Raw genomic sequence first — 17517 nt, forward strand, 5'->3', positions numbered from 1 at the left:
TGCGTGTGTGTGTGTGCAAGTGCGTGCGCCCATTCTTACATTGCACAAAGGTTTCTCAACGTCAGAGCCCCTAACCAGCCTGGCCCTCTGGAGCCCACCAATCACTGATCTCCCGGGCCTCCACCTCCTGCTGGTATCATTATCATTGCTGGTGCCGGGGGGGTCTGCTGTTTAGCACACAGTCGCCGGGAGGGGGAGAAGGGTCTCGGGATAATATTACTCCAGCCAGGTTGGAATTAAGTACCGCAGGTGTCACACTGTCATTCCGGGCGAGACTGAAACACTCACAGGATATCACTAGCCCTTCCAGTTAGAGCAGCCCTCTGCATGCTCCAGTGCTGTATGTTCCTTGGAGTGCCTTGCCGAGTCACGAGAGATGGGTGTCTCCGTGCACACACTCACAAGCATGCACAGCCCCCTGGTGCCCCCTGTGTTTTCGGTCAGGTTCAGCTCCAGCAGGGCTCACTGGAACAAGCCAGCCTTGGCCCACTCTGCTCCTCAGTCACTGCGGCTTTCCTGAGGCTACACGACCAGCTGTTCTCTCTTCCCAGTGGTGGGTGCTGCTCCTGTGAGCTGCTGGCTTTGTGAGTCTCCCGTGTCTCCTGGTGCACGTACCATCCTTAGAGGTAACAGTGGACTCTGTGCCCTTCACACCACTTGACATTCCGAATTGGCTGTTGCGATACTGATGCAATGAGACACACAAGACCTCTATTGCAGAGCGGGTTTCCCTGCTCTGGAAAAATCACTTCAATTCAAATGTGTCATAGCAGTAAACATAGGTATTTTGTTACCTTGTGTTTGTTAGCTGTGCACATGAACAGATACATGTCGGTACAAGCACACATGTGCACCAAAAATTCATGCCCTGGGACATTTATGAACATCCACACAGAGACACGCATGCAAACTGACAGACATACACACACACACGTTAGCACATTCAGAAGCCAATGTAGGCCTGTATATGCAGAGATGTAGCCATTCACCCAGCTGTGCAAATATGCATGCTTATGTAGACCTGTGCACACAGATGCATACATGCACAGGCACACACATTCCCCACGTTCTGGTACACACACGCTTTCTGAGTTTGCTCTCCCCATAGGTTTTACTGTATTAAAACCGTCGCCTTGACCTGAATGGCTACTATAACCTTCCAATACTGTGAGCTCTGAAGCCACATTAGCAACATAGCCAGATGCCCAGGGGTCATTAGTTAGTCACTGATATTCCTAGCGGGCTCTTGATAGGTCATGTTCTAGGGAATTGGTAACGGGATGCAGAAGGTCTTTCCTCAGAGTATCTGCCATGAGTCTGACCTGGGGTTGTAGTGACTGAAAGGCATTTCATGTCGATTGCTGAACAGACTCCACCAATAGGCAGGTGCCCTCATCACAGTAATGCTCCCCTGCTCTTTATAAAACACCAACCAATCCTCATAACAGCCCTCTGGTGTTGCTATCCCTATGTTCAGGCAGGGGACACCATCTACGGGATTTGCCCCGGGTCACACAGGAAGTCAGTGGCAGAGGCAGGAGTCAAAGTGAGGCATTCCTGGTCCCTAGAACTGTGCTCAGCCACCACCCCAGGCTGCCTCGTCACCACTGCTCTCCTCGGGCACTGTTTGGCCCCTTTGGTGGTGTTCTCTGCGAGGAGAGGGCAAAGACTGACTGAGCCCTGGAGAATGAGCTCCGCTCTCATCCTTCCAGGGCAGGATCGCAGCACGCTGCCACGGGGAGTTGCGAGGAAGCTTGCCCTGACGCGGCCTGTGCTGTACCTGTGTAACCCCAGGACTGGCAATCGGGCGCCTTTCCCCAGTGCTAGCACTCACCGACTAACCTTTGTCCTTCCCCTTCCCTGGAGCACACTGTGACGCTCTCTCCTGTGTTGCAGGTGTAATCTGGCCCCTGTTCAGGACTATGCCTGGGACGTGGGGATGAAGACAGACCTTGTGACTATGAATCCTTCTGTCATCCAGCGTGCCTTCGAGGACCTGGTGAACGAGACCTGGCGGGAGAAGCTGCTGCAGCGCCTCCACAGTCTCAACGGCAGCATCCTCTGGATCCCCGCATTCATGGCCAAAGGGGGCAAGGAGCGCGTGGAGTGGGTCAACGAGCTCATCCTCAAGCACCGCATCAACGTCCGCACCGCCTACCCCTCGCTGCGCCTGCTGCACGCCGTCCGAGGGTGAGAATTCCTGCCTGGCCCCCCGTCCCTCTTGCTGGGCCGAGACTGTCACTTCTCAATGACAAGCAGGGCCGGCTCTAGGCACCAGCTTAACAAGCAGGTGCTTGGGGCGGCCAAGGGAGAGGGGCGGCACCGGCGGCAATTCGGGGGCGGCAGGTCCCTCACTCCCTCTAGGAGCGAAGGACCTGCCGCTAAACTGCCGCCGCCGATCGCGGCTTTTTTTTTGCTTGGGGCGGCAGAAATGCTGGAGCCGGCCCTGATGACAAGGATGGGTTATGGGGACCTGTGGCTTTTTCTGGCTGATCTATTACTGGTTTTCAGCAATTGGACACATATGTGCTGCAGGCCCAACAAAGCAGTGTGTTCCTGATATTTTTTAGTAGCTGGTATCTCATGAACCTCTCGAGTGAGAATGCTATGCTTTGTGCTGGAGCTGACTTGAGCCAAACCCACTACAAGTCTCTCTGTGTTTCATTCTGCAGACCGCCAGGAAGGGCTCGGTGTGCAATGGATGGTCCATAGACCAAAGGTTGCCGACCCCTGCTTTAGATCATTTGCAAGCTGAGGCTCCCAGCTCTGGTCCCATTGCAGGAAGTGTTTGTTTATTGCCCTGGGATTTGGGGTGATAGCAAACCTTACACCCATGTCCCTGGTCCCTCAGACTGTGAATGCTTTGTTGACTCTAGGCCTGGATTTCCGATCAGTGTAACTTTCAGACCTGCAGTTTGACTGGCGTATTTGTTGTTTCCCTGTGAGGAATTTGTGCTGTGGTCAGCTTAGCTAGTGATTAATCTTCTTGCTCCTTCCCCATTCTTCTGTCTCAGTCACAGGCATGGTCCTCACAGAGCTAGTTGGATCAGGAGATTGGGAATGGGCTACAAAGCCTTTCATTGATTCCAGTCTACCCTGGGTCAGGAGTGAAGGAAAGTTGCTACCATCTGATGGCTGTTCCAGAGTAGCCCGTGTGAAATGACTTTGGTGGTTTCAACCCCTTCTTGGTGGATATACATTCACCTCATAAAACCCCATCACCATGAGTGGCAACTTCATTGCTAGTCTCAAGCGAGAGGCCAAGGATTGGATGGGCTTTAACTTCCTTTCACGTCTCAGGGGGTTAAGTCTAGGTGAAGCAATGCGAGGGGAGCTTCTGGTCTACCTTCTCTGTGAATAGAGAGACTCGCAGGCTGTCAATCTGGTTCTTCTCCCCAGTGTTAACAATACAGACTTCTTATTTCTGGCTCTCCCTATTACATCCCCCTTCCCCTGGAAACGTTGCAGGCTTAGTAGTGGTGAGGATGCGATGAAGTTCTTCTGCTCCCTGTTTTAATGGCATAAGATCCAAAACTGAAGTTGAAGGTCTGAGGGGTTCTACTAAAGCCTCCTGAGATCACAGGCTCACAGGAGATAAACAAGAACTTCCTTAGAACACGCTTTCTTCTTCACAGAACCAGGAGGGAGCTGACGTAACAGCTGAGGACTGTCCTCATCTACCATTGCAACACTGCATGGAGATGCAACATCATCAGGTTGTGGAAACGCTGAGGAATTGGTAATTGTCCTGCAGGCTGGGATGGGGTGGTCGGATGTGGGCTCGGCTGTGAAATGCAGCACTGTTGTGTGGACTTGGCGTTGGCCCTACTGCTCTGGCAGAGAGAGCCAAAGAGAAGGCAGAGGTGGTTAGTCGCGTCGTTTGTACAAGGTGCTCCGGTGCTATGTGCCAGGTGAATAGATTAGATTCATGATGGATGGATGGAATAGAGGAGAAGTTGTCGCCTGCTTTGTCAGTGGAGCCTCAGGTGAGTGGGAGTTAGCTGTGAGATGTATGTGTAGTTCAGGTCAGATGAGCAGCAGTTTAGGCACCAAGACAAAGGGGTTTATTAATGCAGGAGTGACGCTTTCATGTAAACCAAAGAGGGAGAAAAGGAGAATCCACAGGGTACTGGGCAGCTGGGCCATGATCCATCAGTGTGGACTATTAGAGGTGATCCAAGCTTTGCTCTCTGAAGGGGGGTCAGCAGCAGCCCCTTCCTTCCAGATGTTTTTCCCCCGTACCTCCCTCTCCTGGGATGTGAATTTGTGCACACACCTGTCTGCACGTGCACTCCCCTCCCACCGCCGCTTTGTGGCTTTGCCTCCCCCACCAGCGTTGTTTTTCCTCCCAGAGTGGTGTTGTCCGTTTCCGTACGTTTGAGCCGTTGATCTGCGCTTCGTAGAGCCTTATCCCAGCCTGGGGGCGCAGAACAGTCAGCACTGAGTGTGCACTCAGGGCAGCGCCTGGGAACACACCGGAGGGCCCGCGTGTGCATGAAGGGAGCGGGGGCTGGTTTTCAGCAGAAACAAACCCAAAGGACTATTGAGCGCACGTTTGCCCAGGTATGTGACTCAGAGCACTACCACCTGAGCAGACAGCAGCCTCCATGGGGCCCTTTGGCCCGACAACAGGGAGAGGAGGATCCTGCTGTCTGGATGAACCACAAATTGGGATCAAAACGAATTCCTGCTTTCGCTTGGCAGGGCGGTGGTTTCCTTGGGCTCAGAGGATTCTCAGGCAGGACAGTCACTATCCAAGGAAGGGGGGGAAGGATCCCACAGGCCACAGGAGACACAAAATATAACCCAAACCTTGAGCTATTTCCAGCTGTAATTGACTTACTTTCATCTGTCAAAATAAAATTAAGCTCCTGTAATAAGCCCTTTAAATCAACAGGCTGCTAATCCTATGATTGCAGCGCGTCCCCGTGCCAGAAACTCCCCACAGGAGATGCTGCATGAGATATTGGCAAGGGCCTCGTTGTGTCTCCTGTTGGGAGGAGAGCAGGGCGAAGGAGGAGCTCCATGGGCCAGTCTGGTAATGGATCTCGCCTACTGATGCTGCAGCTCGTTCGCTGGTTGGCCTGGCCCTGCAGAACGGCTCCTTGCAGCAGCAACCCATCAAGCCGGGCTGGAGGCCTCCGGCACACAGAGCAAGCCAAACGGAGGCCTGTCAGGGCTTGATGGGGAGCTGATGGATATTGTGCTCTCCCGTGTGTCTCCCGAAATAAACCAGATGCAAGGCTGGCAAGAGGAGCCGCATTCGGCCTGCACGGTGCAGCTGCTAGAGAAGAGGCGCTGGCGATCCTAAGTGAACGAGGGGATGGAGGAGCCACAAAGCGTGAACGCCCTAGAACCCTGGGGCCTTGGAAGTGCCAGGCTCAGAAGTGCTTCGGGCAGCCCCTAGGTGGCGTCTCTCGGTGCAATTGGGGATGCGTTCCCAGGGCCTCTTTCGGTGCATGCTCCCTTGCTCCGGGATCGAGTTCCCTGCCAGCAGATCTTGGTGACTATTCAGGATACGGAAAGTGACAGAGTAAGGAATCTGGTGGGATCTGCTGGCAAGGGGGAACCACACCGGGACGCTAGGAAGGGACGTCCTTCTCTCAGCCTACTGACCATGCTTCCTGTGAGCGTGGGTGCCCAGCCAGACAGTACCAGTCAAACCAGGAGGCAGATGCACTGCCCAGTGCTAGGATGGGTGCCCAGTAAGGCCATGGTGCTGGTGCGCTGCCCGGTGCTAGGACGGGTGCCCAGTAAGGCCATGGCACTGGTGCGCCGCCCGGTTCTAGGACGGGTGCCCAGAAAGGCCATGGCACTGGTGCGCCGCCCAGTGCTAGGACGGGTGCCCAGAAAGGCCATGGCACTGGTGCGCCGCCCGGTACTAGGACGGGTGCCCAGAAAGGCCATGGCACTGGTGCGCTGCCCGGTGCTAGGATGGGTGCCCAGAAAGGCCATGGTACTGGTGTGCTGCCCCATGCTAGGACGGGTGCCCAGAAAGGCCATGGCACTGGTGCACTGCCCGGTGCTAGGATGGGTGCCCAGAAAGGCCATGGCACTGGTGCACTGCCCCGTGCTAGGACGGGTGCCCAGAAAGGCCATGGCACTGGTGCACTGCCCCGTGCTAGGACGGGTGCCCAAGAAGGCCAGAGCATTGGTGCACAGGAGCCTTGCAAAGGGAAGCTGGGTATATATTGACCGGGCATAGTCTGCAGATCCTAAGTACCACATTGGCCTCCCATTCACTGAGGCTCTGGGCTGCCATTAAACTCAAGGCAGTCTTTTCTCCCCTTCCAGTTTCAGGCAGGTTCAGGTGACATGACTGGTCAGAGCTACAGCAGAGCCACTGGGCTACTTAAAGGCTTCAGGGGCCAGGACACGCAGCCAGTGAAGTGAGCAGCACAAGGGCAGAATCGCTGGCTCTTCCCGAGACTAGTCACGTCTGTAATGAGCATGGCAGGGACGAGAGGGGACGAGGAGAGCTGGCAGCTGGTTCTGAACAGAGCTAATTCAATTACAGCCACAGAGTCAGCTCGACCCCACCAAGAGGATCAGCCCTGCAGCTATGAAGGCAACAGACTGACCTGCCCTCCGCTCTGGCTCTCGTACCTATCAGCCCAGCAGCAGGAGAACAAGCCTGCAAACAGAGAGCTAATGAATGACTAATGCTGCATCATTGCAATCCTGACTCCAGGTCACCCTCAGGGACACAGGGCTGGATACAGCACTTCAGAGGGTTAGCCACTAGCTGGCTTGGAAAGAAGCTGGAGAGCAGCTGGTGGTCCATTTCCAGTGGGACCACAATCGCTGCACTAGCCCAGGAGCACGGCTGAGACTGCGCTTGTTACTGAACCTTCGCAGGGCTGGGGTCTGCACAGGATAGCAGGGATGCAGTGACCGTTCCTGAGGAATGTTCAGAACTGGCTGTGAGGGTAAAACATCTTGGGACTTGTGAGCTTGGAGCCAGCTTGAGCTGAATGTCACCAAGACAGGGCGGGGGAGAAAGAGCTGTGGACTGTCTGCCAGCCACGCAGCCCTGACGCTTGGAGTTACTAAAGATTCCATAGCACTCTTTGGAGAGAGAAAGTTGTGTCTTAGGCACATTCCAGCGATGGTAAATGAATTCCTCCTCCGGTTCCACCAGATACATTATAGTTCCTCACTCCCTGTGCCCGGCTAACCAGCTTCTGTCTTCCACCCAGAGAAGGCTGCATTTCAGTGGTGGCTGGAACAAGATCTCGCCCGGTTGTGCAGAAAGCACTTTGTAATCCTTTGGAAGGAAAGGCGCTGTTGTAAATGTAAAATACTGGTTATTATCGTCCTCCCCGATGGCAGCCGAAACATCACTCCTCTGGCTAGGAATATGCTTTAAATGGGCACCCTGAGGGCCGTGCTGTGGAGCAGGGTATCGGAAATTCCAGATGATTTGTGGAGCAGGCAAAGGGGGCGTCTTTATGCAGTCAGACATGACAAGCTGCTCACCCCCAGGGTTTGGATGGGGTTCTAAGGCAGGAGGCCAAAGGAGCATGAACATCTTGACATGAGGGGCGCAGGGAAGGGGAGGAGGAGACTATCGCAGTTCTGAAATGGTATTTCTACCTAGGAATAAGAATAGCCCCACCTAGAAACATGGGGCTCAATCCTTCATCACACCTGCAGCCAGCACTCCTGGGCAGCCCTGGGGCCCTGAGGTTCCTGGAATGCACAAGCACTTCTGAGTGATTCTGTAAAACGCCCCCTGATCAAGCTGGCAAGGGGTGTGCAGAATTGAGAGGTTCTCTCGCAGGCTGGAAAGCAAGCCAGCCACCTGACGAGTCAGCTGTGAGTGGCTCCTAAGAGCCCTGTAATCTCATTGCCAAGCAGCTTGTGTTAGAGCCGTACATTTGCGGGAGGCAGGAGAAAAGAACAGGGTGGTGAAATTTAACTGGCTGTGTATGTGGAGGTTTGAGTAACTATTTTTATAGAAAGTTGATGGACACATTTCATTGTCTATTCTGGCATTGTCACTATACCCATCACCGTGGTCTCCAGGTGCTGGACCATTTCTAATTTTATTGGCTTTTTATTAACACCCTCTGTTAAAAAATAGATACATCAATATTAGCCCGAACCTACTGGACAGGGTCTCCTTTTAGGTCCAGCATCAGAATAATGAGTACGATTCATGTGAGCTCTCTGGGGCAGGGACCCTCCTTATGTTCTCCTTTTGTACAGACCTAGCACCCAGGGGGCCTGGCCCATGGCTGGGGCTGCTCGGCACTACAGCCGCACAAATAGTAATTAATAATAATGATGGGTGACATTCATCCCTGTGCAGAGGGGGTGCACCTACGCAAAGTCTGTGCACCACTGACGTTCTCGAAATAAGATGTAAAGTAGGGTTTGCACTGTCCCACCTGTAGCCTGAGGCTTTATAGATGAGGTCCCAGCTTACAAGACGAAGTTAAAGCCAAGACATGACAAAAGAAGCAGACGGGGTGGGGGAGTGGAGAGGCAAAGGAAAGTCATAGGAAGGGGATGTCTCCCCACGTGGAGTGCGAGGGAAAGGCAGGCAGGCATAGAGCTCTCTTGAGAGTCACTTTCCCTCGCTCTCCTCTTTATGTTGTGAAATGTACACAGTTGTCACTGCAAAGGACTGAGGTGAGTTTCAAAGGAGGAGTTAGACCACAAGGAGTGAGTTGTAAGGAAGGATCTGAATTCTGAATGAAGAGAGAGCGGCTGAATGGCACGTAACAGCTTCTGCGTACAGTAAATGCCGAGTTGTTTACTTTCAAGGCAAGAGACGCTGTGTGATGGCTTCTCTCCCCTCAACTTGATTTTATGTCTGAGATGGGCCTAAGCCACACACTTTGAATGCAGTTGTGGATTCCAAACTCTGCACAGTGGGGGGGGGGGGGGGGAGTTGATCTGGCTTGTTAGACAGTTAGGGCCAACTGTAAAATTCAGATCTTGATCCAGTTTTGGAATCCAAATTCCTGCCAAAGTTAAAGGGGCGTTAAGGGGATCTGGTCCCATTTCTACAGTGACTAATGCAAGTTTGATTGTTTTATATGGCGTTCAGTTATTACATAGTTAAGGGTGGTAGATTAAGAACCTAGATTGACAGACGGAATAGGTCTGCCAGATGCTAGCCTGGTGGAAGGATGGTTGCTCCTATATTTTAGGTGCATTCTGATTACGTATAGTAGCAGCCACAGCGTTCTAGGCAGATGATGGGCCAGATTCTGTTCTCAGCTACACCAACATCAATCTGGAGTCACTGCAATAGATTTACTCCAGGTTTATATCAATGTAACTGAGAATAGAATTTGACCCACTGATCTGACTGGTGTATATAGGGCACACCTATAGAATGTTTCTGCCAGTCAGGGACCAGCTTCTCCAGAAGAGTGTGTTTGATTTTTTTTTAATCTCACTTTTATGAATAAGTTGGTTTTAAAAGGCCTGGGGTTACATTTATTTATTTATTGTGACTTTCATCACTGAAAAACGGCAGCAATTGCTCCTATAACCTGATTTCTTGACTGACCTGGGTTTCTTATACTCGCTCCAGTGGCATTCTCCTATCACTGGATTTTTCTGTTCAACTGAAAGGATACATGCAATCCAACCCAGGCCTTTGTAGGACCCATCAGCATGGAGATCAGACGTGATGTTTAGCTGCAAATCAGCTCTCTCTGTTATTGAAACGAACAGCTGGCAGTCCCACAGTGTTGTCTGGCTGCGCGGAACTTTTCCACACAAATTATGGACAGGCTCTATGCAGAGTGATGCTAAGCAGAGATGAGTGTAAGGGAGACTTGTGAATCCTACTGATGTGCAGGGTGGAGGAACCACCACCATCCTCAGTGGAGGCTACAGTTTCACGAAGGAGAGTGACAGAGTGTTTTCCATCTTGGAAGCTCACAGGACTTACTTTACAATACAGAGGCACTGCACAGAGATCACTTCCTCCAGGGTTGGGATACAATCACTTCTGGAGTGGAACATACCAATAGTTGAACAGCACACAGTAATGCTATGCAACATTTTAGGAGACAAGGTGAAAAGGAATACTGCAGCCACTGGAAATTGAATTGGAAATTGACATCAGCCCAGTGTCCTGGTCAGCTTCTAACTGGGGCAGTGATATTTGGTCTACTTTGGGGGGAAAACCAGTGCCATTGGACCTACCAGTGACCACAGGGCTCGGGATCTCTGTTTTAATTCACCTACGAAAGATAGTCCCTCTAGCAATGCCACACAGGAACAATTGGTCCCAACCAACATCACTCCCTACAGCACAAGACTTCTGGGGCTTCATTTCTTGAAGCTATTGCCTTTTTTATTACAATCAAGTATCCGTTTAATAGTGAACAGGTCCGCCATAAGGGGCTGCATCCCCCTTACAGGGGACAGACATGATGATCTAACAGGGTTTTTCATCGGTAACTATTGTGGATCCTGTACAAGAATTGTTTCAGGCAGCTTTTGCCTGATGGCATTACAGTTTCTATTACTCACTCAGGCCCACCTAGACGTCAGCCCGGCTCTATGTGGCTGCTTCAGCCTCTGACGATTTATTTACATAAATGCCATACGGCTACCTTCTGAAGAAAGTCCAGGCTGCCAGCATAGCTCAGGGAAGGGAGGTCTCAAGTTGCAGACTTTGCTCTTAACTGTCTCCTTTAATTGCTGTCTGCTTCCATAAAACATTACACTTAATAGTTATGGTGATTGGAGTAGCCAATTTGAAAAATAATTACTGCCTTCCTCAAGATTACCTCGCCTCCTAATTAAAATCCCGGACCTCGCATATTAAAGGTGTACTATTGACACAGCATCCCATGTGCGCCCAGACAACCTCATTTGGGTTTGCAAAATTAATTAGTGTTTGTTTCAGTCCCCAGCTGTTCTCCCGGATTGGGAACAGCACATTCACCGGCAATGTGGATGCTGTCTAAATTGACCAGAGCAGCGAAAGAGATAAGAGAGTGATTTGTTCCTGCATAACTCATGCGGCTGCTGTTACAAGCTGCTCATTAAACAGCGCCCCTGTGTCCTTTCCAGACGTCACCGGAGGAGCTCTCGGTGCCCGCAAAGCGAGGACGAGATGCATTCACCGCAGTCCAGCCGGCGTCGTAGCTTGAGTGCTTTACAGTCCTTGAGCTTGTTCCTTTCGGCACATCCATCTTCTTCTCTGTCTCCAGAAGGGCCCAGAGTTGGAGCCTCCCTCCCACCTCATCCCAACTCTTGAGCACTAAGGCAGCAGGCATCTTTGCCTCCTGGCACCAGCAGATCCCTGGACATTGTTTTTGTAGGACATTGCTCCTCTTGCTGGCACTAATGTTTTTTTCTACCATTAAAACATTTTTTTAAATGACATGAAACGTCAAGCATTACTCAGACTTTGTACGTAGATGCAAGGAGGGACTGTGAGTGTGTGGCCGTATCTGTCTGGCATCCAGATGCCGCCATGCCTTTTCCCCATTTCAGTACCTCTGTTTCCTCGTGCTCTTAGCAATTGGGCAATTTCAAATCAAGCAGCCAAATCAAAAGCTCTCCCTTTCCAGGGTACCCAAAAGTGCAAACCAGAAACCACACACATCAGGTGTTCACCCCTTGGCTGCAGGGTTGTCCGATCTCCCCCTCCAGGCAATTCAGATGAAGTGCAGGGGAGCTCATGCCCATCTGCTACTGTGTACTCCTGCCCCAAGGCCCCAATTACTAAAACCCTTATGTCAGTGTTTCCCAAACTTGGGACGCCGCAAGTGTAGGGAAAGCCCCTGACGGGCTGGGCCGGTAGGTTTACCTGCTGTGTCCACAGGTCCAGCCGATCGCGGCTCCCACTGGCCGCGGTTCGCTGCTCCAGGCCTATGGGAGCTGCTTGAAGCGGCCAGTACGTCCCTCGGCCCGTGCCACTTCCAGCAGCTCCCATTGGAACTGGGGCAGCGAACTGCGGCCAGTGGGAGCCCGGCCCGCCAGGGGCTTTCCCTACACAAGCGGCGTCCCAAGTTTGGGAAACACTGCCTTATGGTATAGCCACCAATGCAAAAAGAACCTCATAGCAGCAAGTCTCCGAGCCTGGGGTCAACTAGCTCCAGCTTGTGGGGCTCAAGCGATAGGGCTGAAAATAGAGCGTAGACGTTCCCGCTCGGGCTGGGGCCCGGGCTCCGAAACCCAGCAAGGGGGAAGGTCTCAGACCCCAGGCTCCAGCCTGTGTGAGAACATCGACACTGCTAATTTTAGCCCAGTAGCACGAGCCCTGCAGACCCGAGTCAGTTGACCTGGGTGCTCAGATGTGCTGCCGTTGGGTTTGTTTTGCAGTGGAGACTGATCGAGTCGGTCTTCACTGCAGTTAGAAGTGGGACTTCCGCACGTGTCGATTTACCTGAGCTAGCGTGGATCTAGCTAGCGCGCCTGATAACAGCAGTGAAGGCATGGCCGCACTGACTAGCTGCTGGAGGACATACCCAGGGTCCTGGGTGGGCTTGGACAGCCCAGGCTGCCATGGCTTTACTGCTGTTGTCATTCGAGCTACCTAGATCAAAGCAAGCTCAGCTACATCTCCATGTATTGCAGTCACATCTCTGACTGCAGGGTAGACATACCCTTAAAGGTTCAGCTGTCCCTATGACTGGGACATTGGGTATAATTTTGGGCCTCCCATCCTTTGCAGTGGAACTTTAACAAGGCTGTGGTCCATTCATAGGTTTCTTGGTATCTATAAACAACCCCTGAAAAAAATACCTCTGATAGGTTGTGATGCAGCCAGTATTCTGCTTTGTGGGGTCGTATGACGGCCCAAGGTGTGGCACAGTAGAAGATACTATTAAGATGCCAGTGCTAGACCGGCAGCGGTAGTAGAGGGAATTTTGAGGCTGTTAAACTTTATGGCATAAATTCATCCCTGGTGTAACTCCACCAGTGCGAACGGATGAATTTGGCTTTACGGGTATCTCCAGTGTAGCTGGATTACAGTAACTTCCCTGCTGAATGACTTTCCCCGGCTTCTCAGTATTAAATGGCTGTAATAATAGACCATTTAATACTGGGGGGAGGGATAGCTCAGTGGTTTGAGCATTGGCCTGCTAAACCCAGGGTTGTGAGTTCAATCCTTGAGGGGGCCACTTGGGGATCTGGGGCAAAATCAGTACTTGGTCCTGCTAGTGAAGGCAGGGGGCTGGACTCGATGACCTTTCAAGGTCCCTTCCAGTTCTAGGAGATGGGATATCTCCATTAATTATTATTATTACCATTTCTCTCGTTGGCTGTATCGGTCTAATGGCTGCCCTCTGGGCTGCCGTGTAAAATACACAGGCACAGCTGTTTCATGGCCACCTGTAGGATAACCCTGTGCTGCTTTACAATAGCAACGTTTGCTTTTCTCTTACTACAACATATGGGGCCAGGCCGAAGCTGCAGGGACAATGCCTCTGAGCAGGGCTATTCAGAGGCAGCCGCACAATGCCCATCGTCAGGTTTCTTTCCCTGTCAGACCTTGGAAGCATCACCCCTCTCAAATGCTGTCTGGCAAGCAGATGAACCATTCCAAGGAGCACCATCTTACCAAGGCATTCCTTCCAGAAAGGTCGCAGCAGAGTGGTTTGCCATAGCCACAGGCGCTCAGATAGCAGGTGATGTGAATGCTTAGCAGCCAGCAGTCACCGCCGCTAACCTACAGGAAAGCAGGACTGTGTTCCCAGCACGCCCTGAGGGTTCTACTCCGTATTAGCAACACTTACAAAATTCTACTCACCAGCTCACTCTGGGAGTGTCATTTTTTCCCCATCTAGTAGAAGGCAGACAAGTAGGTTTTATACCTGGGCTGCTAAATGTTCATGGCTCCTCCGCAAAGCTAATTTGCAGGGTTGAGGCTCAGATCCTGCACTGGGATCCAGCTGAGTGGACACCTGCAAGGAGTCCCACAGAAGCACACAAGTGTAAGGGCCTGCACTGTGGAGCGGGACCGGAGAGGGCAAAATCGAAGTTCAGAATGCTGAGCGACCTCCCAGAAATGCTGCACAGAGCCGCCAAGCCCTGCTCTGCATCTCCTATCAAAAGCCCCGTCAGCCTTGCAGAGGGACTCGCCTGAACTAGGCTCTTCGAAATCCCAATTACACATAATCCATGGGCATCTAAAGTGAACATACCCCATGGCGGGTGTTTGAACAGGCTGGGGACGTGCAAGCCAAGCATGATCACAGGCGAGCAGCAGCTGCGGGCACTACAGGCAGTTCTGTCTGCAGCGAGGGATGTCAGCTGTAGAACATGTGTGGTTCGGTAGGGAAAGGATACACCTTGGGGAGATTTTCCACCCCCCCATCCTTTTGATGACATTCCTTTCACAGTGCTCACTGCTCAGGAAAGCAGGCAGATGCTCCGTGCTGTCAAACTCCAGGAGCAAGCAATATCCATTGTGAAAATACAATATTACTGCAGTATTTTCTAGTCACAGCCCAAAACGCTACCACTTTCAACAGGGCTTCTGTTGTATCTTGACCCACTGCAACAGGATGCAACTTCCACCCATCTTCTCTGTCATCCTTCATGAAAAATAATATAGTATTCAACGGTGCTGGCCCCAAAGCACTGCTGTAACACTAGTGCACGCTCCTGCTCTATGCACGGTTACTCCAAAATGCTGTGGTATGTTCTGACAAGGGACCACAGAGGTGAGCGCTGGCTTTAATAGTCTACAGTTCAGTGTTTCTCCAGCTCTTCACCTCGGCGACCCCTTATTCGAAGTCAAAAATGTTCACAACCCCATTACAGTTGCTAGAGAGTCAAGACATCAAGCATCAGTGATAACAATGGGCTGCCTATATAATCTAAGTGTGAGTGTGTGTTTCAAGAGGTTGACAGAGACTACTTGACCTATAGTATTGGTCTTCTCTGCTGTAAGGAAGATGATTATGGACTGAAATACTGTGGGCCACTACTGTAGGAGATTTTTTTTTATAAGGGATTGAAGAGAGGTAAAGCACTCAGACACCACAGTGACAAGTGTGTTGTAAATTCCTAGACAGAGAGACAGCTGCTCAGTCATGAAGCGAATCCAGCAGTAGTTATTTCTTGGCCAGCAGAACTGCTACATCAATCAGCCATCTCTCACTACTGAATCTGTCTTTGATGTAGCTTGGGCAGGGGAAGGGGAGAGTATGTGACATGTAGGCTGCACACAGTGAGTCTTGCTATGGCTTGAATAACAGGATTTGGTTTTCTCTCCCTTTCCAGGTACTGGCTAACAAACAAAGTGCACATAAAACGACCAACCACTGGCCTGCTCATGTACACCCTGGCCACGCGCTTCTGCAACAGGATCTATCTCTATGGCTTCTGGCCTTTTCCCCGGGATCAGAACCAGAACCCCGTCAAATACCACTACTATGACAGCCTGAAGTACGGCTACACCTCCCAGGCCAGCCCTCACACCATGCCCTTGGAGTTCAAAGCCCTAAAAACGCTGCACCAGCAAGGAGCCTTGAAACTGACTGTCGGAGAGTGCGGTGGGGCCACGTAAGACAGGCTTCTGTGGCTCACGTTCCTGCAGGCTACACACCACGGGAGAAAGGGTGAGCGGGAGAAAAGGTTGAGCAGTGGCTAGTGGGGTTGGTTTTCTTTGTTAACGTGCAGAACAGTGACAAAAATATATATACGTGGTGCCTATATATATTGACCTGAGTATTATAACTGTTTGGTGTTTGGTGACAGACAAGTTACAGGAGAGTCTGAAGCTGCTGCCCGTGCTCGAGGCTTTGTCTGGGGCTGGTTAGGCTCAGAAAGAAGTTAGTTCTACAACGTCAAAAATGCTTGAAGGTCACCTTGGTTTTTCAGAGTACTTGAGGGTGATGGGTAAATGTTAGGCCATGTGTGTGACTGGTCCAAGGTGGGAAGTTAGGGTCTGTTTGGCCAAGAACCCAGGTGCTGGCACTTCCCAGTATTCTTGGCTTAGTGCTAATAATGGGGTTGTGGGGGGAGCGGGGAGGGAGCCTTTGTTTGTGGCTAAACAGCTGAGCCTGAGTGACTGGACAGGAACTGAGACACGCAGCAGAGCACCGTGGTCCCTTCTCCGCAGCAGAGCTACCTTACTGCCTCCCGGTGAATGGCACACGACATCGTCCAGATGGTCACCAGTTGAGATCTATCCCACGTGGTTTGGTGAGAAGAATGCCACAATCAGAGCAGCCTGTTTGGAAAGGCCACTGGACTCTGGACAGAGCCCTTGAGATGCAGCGTGAGACTCACCCTAGTGACTGTGACTCCAGGAGACACCGGAGGGGACTCTCAAAGGCAGGCTGATTTGAATGAGGTTTGCTGTTCAAACGAGTTCCGGGAGCAGGAGACAACACAGGGTCTAGTGAAGATCAGACTGGGCTGACGGTCTCAGAAGGACGCTGTGTTTATGGTTTTTAATTCCTCTCCTACAGAACTAATAGAAAAAGCGAAAACACTGGAACGTAACAGGCGGGCTGCTGCAAACCAGTGCAGTCAGTGCTAAGTCTTACACTGTGCCGGAGTCAAAGGGACCCAGCATCTGCTAGAGCTCATGAAAACCATAGGCACATTGTAACTCCTGGTTCCCAATCACTACCTGTTAAACAGCCCTTTCTCCTTCCTACTCCAAAATTAATAATGGGCCTAAGTCTCATCTAAGTAGAAAGCTCAAAAGTGAGGGTTTAAAAGGACCCTGTCAAGATTAAATCATACAGGTGACATTCATGTCTGAGCAGAGAACCACCATGAGCCTGTGGACTACTTAAGACCCAGCTAATCTTTATTTTGAAGACTTAGGTAGGACTTAAGTGGTACTGTATATATCTATCAAGCTGGCCCTCCGCACATGGGTGAATTTCACCCATAGTTTAAATAAATCAGTCCCTTCCCTGCATTACTATTACTACTTACAGTAAAAAGAGTGAAGTCGTTCTTAAAAAAACAAATTTGCTTTCCACTTTTTTTGTTTGTTTGTTTGTCAGTGAGACTAGATTGATCTGGTTAGTCAATTTCACTTCCTGTTTCTATTCCAGTTTCCTTTCCTAACTCTCATTTGTCAGCAGAAAGCAGTTGGTTTGGGTTACAAAGAATACAGAAGGTTTAATTTAAACTACAACAGCAACAAATGGCATTACAGAATGTTGTCTTTAATTGTGAAAGAGTTCCTGTTTGTATTAGTTTTTTTGTTATCTACATGCCTACATTGTGGGGTTAAACTACTTGACATTGTCCCTTTGAAATCTGAGTGCCGGCCTCCATAACTTTTAAAAGATAAAACTATATGTCATGTTTATGAACAAAAAATTGCCATGCCTGTAAGACTGTCTAGTCTACTAATTAGTGTTCGACCAGATTCACATTAAGGTGCAGGTAACCATTATGGATTAACCTGCCTGTAGGAGAAGTTTCTTCCTCACCCAAGGAAATTATATCCCTTATTTTATTTTTAGGCCCAGATTTTTATATTCATCTTGATATTCTGAGTATACATCCTACCTTGTACCTTAATATAATTACTTGTATTTTTTGAGGGATGGGAAGAGA

The 17517-nt window shown here is 50.8% G+C and overlaps 1 protein-coding gene across 2 annotated transcripts in view; it reads left to right on the forward strand.

Annotated features, from left to right (window-relative positions):
• Positions 1 to 15499, forward strand: part of ST8SIA2 (ST8 alpha-N-acetyl-neuraminide alpha-2,8-sialyltransferase 2) — a 38945-nt gene extending 23446 nt beyond the window's left edge. For both annotated transcript variants that reach the window (XM_065412346.1, XM_065412347.1), the window contains 2 exons: positions 1897 to 2190; positions 15214 to 15499. In XM_065412346.1, coding sequence (XP_065268418.1) covers positions 1897 to 2190; positions 15214 to 15499 — 580 coding nt within the window. The remainder of the gene's footprint in view (positions 1 to 1896; positions 2191 to 15213) is intronic.
• Positions 15500 to 17517: the final 2018 nt, after the last annotated feature.

This window comes from Emys orbicularis, chromosome 10 (genome assembly GCF_028017835.1).
Source record: "Emys orbicularis isolate rEmyOrb1 chromosome 10, rEmyOrb1.hap1, whole genome shotgun sequence".
In the NCBI taxonomy this organism is placed as follows: Eukaryota; Metazoa; Chordata; order Testudines; family Emydidae; genus Emys; species Emys orbicularis.